Raw genomic sequence first — 9,991 nt, forward strand, 5'->3', positions numbered from 1 at the left:
AAAAAAAAAAAAAAAAAAAGAAAAAAGAAAAAAACAGATTAAAATCTCACAACACACAAAAACAAAACACAGGACTCTAAGGTTATTGTCACATCGGCTGTGTGGCTGACGTCTGCTACAGCAGAACCATAAACCTTCTCAGGATGGTAGGGTTTTGATGTAACCTATACTTCCGATCTTTCATTTACAAAGAAAAGCATGAAGAAATGGGGTTTTAAAAGGACACTCGCTTGCAAATAACTGAGAAAGATAAAACATAAAATATAAAAATCTCTCCTTCAAGGCATGAATCTGAAAGAGATGGAAGCACCTTAGCAGGAATTTCATTTTTCCCATTTCCATAGGCAAAGTCCCAAATCAGAATGCAGTCCCCTGGCCCTAGAGATGACGCTGGCTCCGGCGGTGGCTCCAGGTTCCTAGTAAGAGATGCTCAGCAGCTGGGGAGGAGGAGGAGGAGCCTGGGCAGCCTCCTGGAGCTCCCCTGACCTCCACTCAGGAAGTTGGTCACTCCTGATGGCTTGAGGGGCCTCCCCAGTGGGAGGGGAGGCTGGTGAACTTGGGGGCAGATATTTTGTATGTTTTCCTTATTTCGTGGCCTTTCCTTCTTTTTATAAGGCACCAGACATTAAGCAAGTTCAGCCCCGCCTGTCTTTTTGACTTGATTTAGCTGCAGTACAGGCAGGGGTGAGAGCTGCCTCTCCCATTGTGGAGCCTGCCTTCTGCCTCACGAGCCACAGCTGTGCCTGCCAGGGTGCCACATTTCAGCCTAACAGGAGAGGCTGTGTGTGTGGGGACACAGGTCTGCACGCAGGCTCAAGGTGAAACGTGCATACATACACTCCTGGTCAAAGAGCCTAACACAGTTTTCTTCTTTTGGCTTTGATCTTCCTTGGATGTATTCCGACATAGATTGTACAGCTCATTTGTGGGAAATTTCTCTGCCACACAGCCACTTTCTCTGCCGTGGAAAGCTGTCCTGACTCACAGGTTGGACTTGGAGCAGGTCTTGCAGCACTGCTTGCCGTAGAACTTGTGGCTGCACATCCCGTGCGGGGGTACCAGGTAGCACCAGCGGAAGTAGTCTTTGCAGAAGGCATCTGAAAATGAGCAGAGCTGCATTACTCAGTGATCCCGAGCGCAGTGGCTGATGTTGCCAGCTAATAGCTCTGTTTGGCAAATAAAAGCGCATTTGTCACACTCCGCGGCTGCTGCACAAAGGCAGCCCCCAGGTCTGATGCGGGTCCTGTGGAACACATTATTTTCACAAGACCCTTCTTGGAAGCTTCCTGCAAAACTGAAATTTTCTTCTTGTGCTGAACCCACTCACTCAACCATGCATCTACCCATTGGAGTCTCTGTTGACTGAATTTCAATTCTCCAATCCTCTGGTTGAGCCAAACCACTTGCCTTCCTCGAGCCACATTATCTCTCAGAATAGCCTTAATGGGCGCCTGGCCATCTGTCTCTGCAATGCTGGGGGAATTTCTGTGTGCACAGGGATGGCATTTAGAGGGCACCCAGTTAATAAGGGAGGCTTTTGTTTAACCTAGGGAGAGAAGCTGCTTTAGTTAAGATTGATTCTTTAAATACAGTGAACAACATTGATATAGGAAAGAAGTCATGCTTATGTCATGACCATCTATGTTGTCCTGGGGTGTCATGAGAGGCAGCAGGGTCAGCTCTATGGACCATTTCATTGTAGAACTGGAGAAGATGCAAAGACAGAAAAGATAGGTCAGACGTAAGACCCTAACTCCAGGCCCTCCAAGGAACTGCTCCAGAAACCTGACATTCCAGCCCCATGCCCAGGCCATGCTGAGGGGCCCCAGGCACTCACCTTTCTTCTCTGCAATGGGGCAGAAGTGAGTGTTGCAGGCCAGGGAGGCCAAAGGCTTCTGGTGCAGGAGGCAGCCTGAGGCCGGCCGGCCCCCCACCAGGCACTGCACGGACCTCGTCTGAACGCCACCCCCACAGCTGGCTGTGCACTGCGAGAGCAACACACACATGTCACCATGGCCCCAGGCTCTCAGGCACCTGGTTAACCTCGGTGTGCCCACGTTTCTAAGAGACCCACTGCTGCAGGCCAGTGAGGGAAGAGTGACTTCAATGGGGAAGAGAGCCTCGTAGAGGCAGGTGGAGTTATGGTTGGCCAGGATGTGCGCGAGCGAGCCCCATCCCTGCTCACCTTTTCCAGAAGCAAGCACCAGGCATGCGCTCGGCCAGGCCTCAAGCAAAGCATTCTAAACCAACCAGCTGACACAGCTCCTGGAACCCTTCCTGTTGTTCAGACAGAAGACAGCCTTGGCCAGTGACAGGACTTGCGCAGGCTGGGATTTGAACTGCTAGAGTTGGATGATACGGTCTCAACAGAGGGTTCCCAGGCTTGGGCTTTGTCGGGGCTGAGTTCACTTTTTTAAAAAGTAAGTATACTGACGGGTGCGGTGGCTCATGCCTGTAATCCCAGCACTTTGGGAGGTTGAGGCAGATGGATCACCTTGAGGTCAGGAGTTTGAGATCATCCTGGGCAACATAGTGAAACCCCGTCTCTATTAAAAATACAAAAAATTTAGCTGGGTGTGATGGTGGGCACCTGTAATCCCAATTTCTTGGGAGGCTGAGGCATGAAAATTGCCTGAACCTGGGAGGCGGAGGTTGCAGTGAGCTGAGATCATGCCACAGCACTTCAGCCTGGGCAATAAGAGCAAAACTCTAACTCAATAAATAAATAAATAAATAAATAAATAAATAAATAAATAAATAAATAAGTATACTGATTAAAAAAGCTGATATTCATAGATTATTATTATCTCTTCAAATTACAGGCAGCAAGGAAGGACAAACTTAGATCCCTCTGCCAATAAAGTTAGGTACAAGTTATCTTTCTGATTTAAAAACATGAAAAGACTTAACATCTTGGTTTCTATATATGGTATTTCTATTTATGGTATTTCAACACAGTTGCTGATGTTACCATCTGGGACCCGGCGCAAAGGTACTTACTTACCTGGACTGGGTTCTTCCCTAACTCTTGTCCTCAGGGCCAGCCCTTGTCACTGCTGGTTGGGGTAACCCCTCATTTCCTCTTGCCTCTCCACTTGAAAGCACCGCCCCCTCCACCCAGACCATTCAAGGTGATCTCTCTCTCTACAACTGGGAGTGGCTGGCCAAAATTAATCTCAGGTATGGATAGAAGGAGAAATGCCTGGAAGTCTAGAGTATTTTTTGAGTGTGTCAATGATGGTTGCGTGGCCACAAGGAAACTTGTGCATATCTGGGGATAGCAGGCTTGTTCTCTGAGCCTAGCATGAAAGAAGTAGTGCCCTTCAGGGAATGCCCTTGCCAAGCCATCCTTTCTGGTGGTCCAATGGGGAGAAGCTTGACAAGTCAATCTTTACAGTGGCACCATCACCCACATTCCCAGGCCCACCATGCACGAGGGTAGGCACTGGCAGCTGCTGGGGCTCATTTTGCTAAGGTGTTGGCATCCTATTGAAGCCTCCCCAATACTTGGAGTATCAACAGCACAGGGAGAGAGAGGGAAGGAAGGGAGTGGGCTCGGTTAGATTATCTTTCATGAACCGGCCTAATGCACACACCACAGAACACAAGTGGGACCCATCTGAGATCAACCACTGCAAAGAAATCAGGGGATAGGCAACTAAAGAGACAGAGACACTGCAATCTGTGATTGAGTCATTTGAAAAATAAAACTACCCACTGTCTAGACTAAATCATGTAAATTGTGCTCAGACAAGGCTAGGGTTGGAATATGTTGAAAATGTAAGCAATTAAAGGAGCGCCTGCAAGAAGTCTGGGTCAGATAACATTTTGGAAGTCCTGGCGCATGGTGGGCAAACAAAACAACAAAACTGTTGCTTTAAAATGCAAGGATCATACTGTGAAAAACTGGGGACACGCATGACTCTCTTTGCGCCCCAAACCTACAAGAGAGTATGTCAAAGACCATTCCAGCAAGTGAAGGCATCAGGCCTGGGGCTGGTTCTCCACAGCCCAAACCAGCCTGCCAGTGAACAACCAGGGACTGAACCTTTCTGGGACCTCCTACAATCAGAGCTTTGCAAAGTGACTTAAATCGCTGGGGATGGGATTCAGTGATGGAGCAGTCAAACATCTTTATCTGCCCATTGAGAGGAGAAAAGTTGGAGACACGAATGGCCCTGAAAGTCAGAAGCTGAAACTGTCTGTCTGGTTTTTTTTTCCTCTTTGGTTGAAGAATGGTTGAGCCCCTCAGCATGTGTCTGGAACATATCTGGGAGGCTTACTCCCTTTGCTTCAAACCCAATTTTAGCAAAAGTTGTCAACAATATATGACTATAGAAACTCGAAAAAATAATGTGGGGGAGATTCATGTTTGTTTTCAGAATTATCAGGGTCACAAGGATAGAGCCAGATGCTGCCCATCACATATTACATCTTTCTGAACATTCTGCAAAACCACATTTCTGCCTTTTTTCTCCGCTGTCTGCATTCCAGACACCCTCTGAGCTCACGCAGCGCACCGAGAACCTTGGGGCTGTGGTCACTCTGCTGAGAAAGCAGGTCCCAGGAACTCATTGGTCACATCCGCCTCCATCAGTGTCTACAACATCTTTTGTTTCTTGGGTTAGATTTATTTTACGACAAGCAACTCAGGCAGAATTCCATTCTTGCTTAAGATATGCCTCAATTAGAAATCAAGAGATCTCACCATTGTTTTTGGGGTTTTTTTGTATCATTAAAACAGTTCCAAAATAATTAATATGTGGTTTGATTCATTTTTGTCACTGATTCACTTATTCAGCAGATTTTAATCACTGATATGGTTTGGCTGTGTCCCCACCCAAATCACATCTTGAACTATAGTTCCTGTAATCCCTAAGTGTCATAATCCCATAATCCCCATATGACCAGGAGGGCAGTAACTGAATCACAGGGGCAATTACCCCCATGGTAGTCTAGTGATAGCAAGTGAGTGAATTCTCACAAGATCTGATGGTTTTGTAAGGGGCTTTTCCCCCTTTCCTCAGCACTTCTCCTTGCTGCTGTCATGTGAAGAAGGACATGTTTGCTTCCCATTCCACCATGATTGTAAGTTTCCTGAGGCCTCTCCAGTCCTGCGGAACTGTGAGTCAATCAAACCTCTTTCCTTTACAAATTGAGCATCTCAGGTACGTCTTTATTAGCAGCGTGAGAACGGGTTAATAAAATTGCCCACCTCCCTAGTACCAGGCACTGTTCTAGGCACTTGATACAAGTGATGAACAGAATCAACTTGGCCCCGAGCCTTAGGACAGTTGCAAATCCTTGCTACTTATGGTGAGGTTCTTGGCCCAGCCACAGGGGCCTGGGGGGAAGCTTGTTATCAGGGTTGACTCTCAGCATCCCTGCTTCCAAGACGTACAGCATCAGAATCTGCACCATTCCCAGATGATTCCTATGCATGGGAGGTGTGAGAAGCCCTCATCCTGAGAGTTTTATAATTCCCCGTGAAAAAAATTCATGGGGAAAAAGCTTCCACGTTTCTCAAAATTTTCATTTCTTTATGTAAGATGACAGAAAGATGTTCAGCTGCACATTTTGGAAATATTTTGAATGGATAAAGATGGTTATATGCTTGGAGATGAAAAAGAAGAAACCTGAAAATGTATATTCACTTTTCATTCCAGGAAGAAAAAAATCCAAGTTATTCCTCAGTCTCACAGATACGATGGCTTAAAACTCAGCACAGCTGTTTAGAATTCACCTTCCAGACGTTCCCTTGGATCTGTGACTTCCAAACAGACGGATCCTAAAAATCACCTAGAGCCTTGATAGTCACACAGACTCCTGGGTGACGACAGAGGGGGCAGGCAGGTCTGAGAGTGTCCAGGAGGCTGCAGTCTGACAGGTGTGGTGGGTAAGTCATATGACACAGCACCTTAAGGAAACATACTACTCAGTGGAAGGGGGGCCTGGGATTTGGATCTGGAAGTCAGTGCTTAGTGCTTCTTCCTCCGACTTCATGGGATCCAACCTGAGCATCCTACCGATGATGCAGTGAGAGGGGACACCGGGCTGTGCTGTGATGGTGACTTGCACCTGTACCTCCTACTTATCCACTGTCAGAGCCAGCTGTCCAAACCCCCATGATGGTGGCTTCACCCCCTGACTAGCAGCTCTCCAATTTGAATGTGCATTAGAATCACCCAGAGGACTTATTAAAACAGACCACAGGACCCCACCCCCAAAGGGCTCAAGCTTGAGCCAGTCTGGGTGGAGCCCAAGAGCCTGCACTTCTAACCGGGACTTTGCTGCTGCACTGCAGGTGGGGGTCACACTAGGAGAGTCACCGCCCTAGGTTTTCAGAATTACACTGGGAAATGCTCTTCTGCCTTTTCTTATTTTTAGAACTGACTTCAGCCACATCTTAATCTAATAAAAGTGGTACATAGAGCCAGCATGTGGCCTGAGCAAACATTAGAGAGACTGAGACTCCCTTCCATCATTCTGGACAGATGGTTCCCCACCCTGTCCCACCCTGTCACAGCCTGCAGAGGACCTCGTGACCCCCAGTTCTACAGAGCTCTCTCCTGTCATAGACCCCTCTTCTGTACACACAGCAGTTTTACAGCGTCTGTGAGGACCTGTCTTTAAGGCTTGCCTCTCCTCCAGCTGTGAAAACTCCCCAGGGGCAGAGAAGGGTAAGCCTTGGCAGGCGCCCTATCTGAATGACTGGGGTTGATTCATCCCCCATGGGAGTGTGGAGCAGAGTGTGATGCAGAAGCATTGCAGGCTCCCATGGCCATCATCGGGCTGGTCATCCCACAGCCACCCAATCTTCCAGTGCCTTAGTAAGCCTCTTGGTCTGCGTCCCTCATGGGGGTACGCAGCACTGCCCAGCTGTCTACCCGGGGCCTGACGCCAGTCCCAGGTGAGCCCAGGGGCTCTTGCCAAGACTGTTGGATTTGGGAAATTGGGTGTGGAAAAGCATCAACGCAGTGTCCAGGGGATAGTTCTCCCCGAGGTCCTGCAAGCAGGGCCTTTTGGTCATCTTAGGACTCAAGGACTTCCTCAAGAATGATGGCAGCTTCTTCTTCACCTGAAAGACCACCTTGCTGACTTTCACGCTCTAAGAGAGGCTCTGCAGATAGCATTAGCCCCAGCCCCCTTCCAGCAAGTCTAATCCAAGACATGGACTAAGCACCAAGTTTCCTGAGTGCTGAAGTACTAGAAAACCTCTCCCTCCTAATCTTCTGTATGCTCCTGTTTCAGTGGCAGGCTCCATGCTTTTAGAGAGTTCAGCAGCTCATGTACCAGAGATGAACCACAAAACTACACGAACACTATTGAAGAATAGGAAGTCAATCCTTACTCTTAGTCATTAATAAAATAAAAGAGATGCATTTTGTATAAGAACATTTGCTTTTAGTTCTGTTTTGCTTTTCTGTTGTTGCTTTTTTTTTTGAGATGGAGTCTCACTCTGTTGCCCAGGCTGGAGTGCAGTGGTACGATCTCGGCTCACTGCAAACTCCGCCTCCTGGATTCACACCATTCTCCTGCCTCAGCCTCTGGAGTAGCTGGGACTACAGGCACCTGTCAGCACGCCCGGCTAATTTTTGGTATTTTTAGTGCAGACGGGGTTTCACCGTGTTAGCCAGGATGGTCTCGATCTCCTGACCTTGTGATCCGCCCGCCTCGGCCTCCCAAAGTGCTGGGATTATAGGTGTGAGCCACCGCGCCCAGTCTTTTTTTTTTTTTTTTTTTAAATTGGAGCAATTCCTCCTTGTTACATCACTGCTCTTTATGGAAAGGAGCTAGTGGGACTTGAGGCTGCCAGTCTCCCTCATGACTGAAGCGCTGGTGGCCTCTCTCCAGTATGCTCAGAGGAAGCATGACAACCTTGGGGCTTCGGCAGGGCAGAGCTCATGTCTCAAACAAAGGGAATAGAAAACAAACAAACACATGCTAATTCCTGGAGGCCACAGGCTTCACACACTTGTTTTCTTACCATGAAATCTCTCCTGGGAGGCCTGCTCTAAGTCCCCCTCTTTATTCCCCTTTCTCCTGAGGGCCTGGGTGTGCTCTCTCTCCCGGTTTAGAGCTTCTGCCCTGTAACTTCCCACTATCCCAGCACCAAATGTCCATGCTCATTTCAGGATGGGATGGCAGAGACCTCAATGGCCTTATTCACAGAAACCTCTGCTGTCCACATAACCGAGGTCGTGAATTTTTGCACAAACCCCACTGGTTCCAAATACAAACTCCCTCAAACTCAGCAGGTGTGTGTGGTGACCTTCTCTATCCAGCAGCAGGCCGGTTCATGTTTTTCTGGGCACCACATAATTTTGGAAGATGATGAGAGCAGATTTACTGTGGAATTATCAGAGGTGGGAGACTAGATCAGGGTTCAGGGAATAACCCTGGGATGAACAGCGCAGTGCTCACGCAGCCTCATCGGTTGAGATGTCCACGCACTCCGTGTGTGTTTGTGTACACACGCAGGCACATGTATGCTCCTGTGTGCGCTTGGTGCAGGATGCAGTCTTATGCAGGCTTAACTGCCACGGTGGAAAATCAAATTCATTCTCTGACATGGCTGCTGCCCCTCAGTGCCCATGAGTTTCCAAATCAGTGTGTGCTCCGTCCTGGTCACAAATTGACCAAATTGTGGGCAGCTCCTAGAATGAGCCGGGGCTGCCCCACACTGCCCAGCACCGAGGGCACACCCTGTCTCTACATGTGGGGTCAGTGTCCAACAGGTGATTGCACGCAAGTCATTCCCAGACCAAATTAGCGTGGGAACAACCTGACACTAAGCCCAAATGACTGCAGTGATTTAAATCAGTCCCGGGCTGCCCTGCACCATGAAATGTGAAGATAAGCAAAACATTTAAATCAATAGAAATCCTGCAGACCAAATAATAGGAACGGCGATCTTTAGACTGTCACAAGAATAAGCCTGTCTGGTGGCAAAGTTCAGCCAGACCCGGGCCATTCATTACCGTCTGACAATTTCCCACAGTGTGAAGGCAGAGACTTAGACGCAAGTGCTACGGTAAACATAGCCCTTTCAGCCATTACCACCCCCAGGAAAAGTTACAACCTCAGAACGCAGCAGATGAATCATGGTGGATAAAGACTTCAGCCAGCTTATGGTAAAAACGACTTAGACAAACAGATTGAGTATCTCAGAACGGCAACAGCTATTAAAGATGCAGTTTAGGTTTTAGATGTATTTTAGGGCATACATTAAATAATGATAAACCTTGTTTTCTACTTTCTAAATTTGCTGAAGTCTCTGCAGTAAGCAGGGGGGTGGTGAACATGGGCTTGGCAGCCAGAGGACAGGGTTCAGTTTCAGGGTCCTCAGTTTCCTCTTTGTCCCTGACCCACATTTCTCACAGACAGACAGAGAAGGCAAAGTGTCTGCCTGAGAAATGCCTTGACTCAGCTGCCTAGCTCACTTGCTGTTTCACCTGGCACAAAAGACAGCAGCCTCAGAAGAAAATGAAAGGAAGGGGGCTGGATACAGTGGCTCATGCCTGTAATCCCAGCACCTTGGGAGGCCGAGGTGGATGAATCACCTGAGGTCAGGAGTTCTAGACCAGCCTGACCAACGTGGTGAAACCCCAACTCCACTAAAAAATACAAAAATTAGCTGGGCGTGGTGGTGCACAGTTGTAGTCCCAGCTACTCAGGAGGCTGAGGCAGGAGAATCCCTTGAACTGGGGAGGCGGAAATTGTAGTGAGCCAAGATCACCCCACTGCACTCCAGCCTGGTGACACAGCGAGGCTCCATCTCAAAAAAAAAAAAAACAAAAACAAAAACAAAAACCCGAGAAGCAGACTGATACACAGCAATGCCGTCTCACACATGTACACTCAGAACTCCAGCGAGCAGGGTGAAGCGTGGTGTCATCTGGAGGAGATTTTGAACCGGTTTTATGTTTGTACAATTTTAGCTAATACTGAAGAAAGATTCCAGGGTGGATTAAATTGGTTTGGATAAATA

The 9,991-nt window shown here is 48.1% G+C and overlaps 1 protein-coding gene across 1 annotated transcript in view; it reads right to left on the bottom strand.

Moving 5' to 3' along the window:
• Window positions 1-981: 981 nt before the first annotated feature.
• ADAMTS16 (ADAM metallopeptidase with thrombospondin type 1 motif, 16) overlaps window positions 982-9,991 on the bottom strand; it is a 192,356-nt gene continuing 183,346 nt past the window's right edge. The window contains exons 22-23 of the mRNA XM_011969411.1: window positions 1,838-1,985; window positions 982-1,097 (exon numbers count right to left, since the gene is read on the bottom strand). Coding sequence (XP_011824801.1) covers window positions 982-1,097; window positions 1,838-1,985 — 264 coding nt within the window. The remainder of the gene's footprint in view (window positions 1,098-1,837; window positions 1,986-9,991) is intronic.

Source organism: Mandrillus leucophaeus, unplaced genomic scaffold, assembly GCF_000951045.1.
Source record: "Mandrillus leucophaeus isolate KB7577 unplaced genomic scaffold, Mleu.le_1.0 Scaffold89, whole genome shotgun sequence".
Lineage (NCBI taxonomy): Eukaryota > Metazoa > Chordata > Mammalia > Primates > Cercopithecidae > Mandrillus > Mandrillus leucophaeus.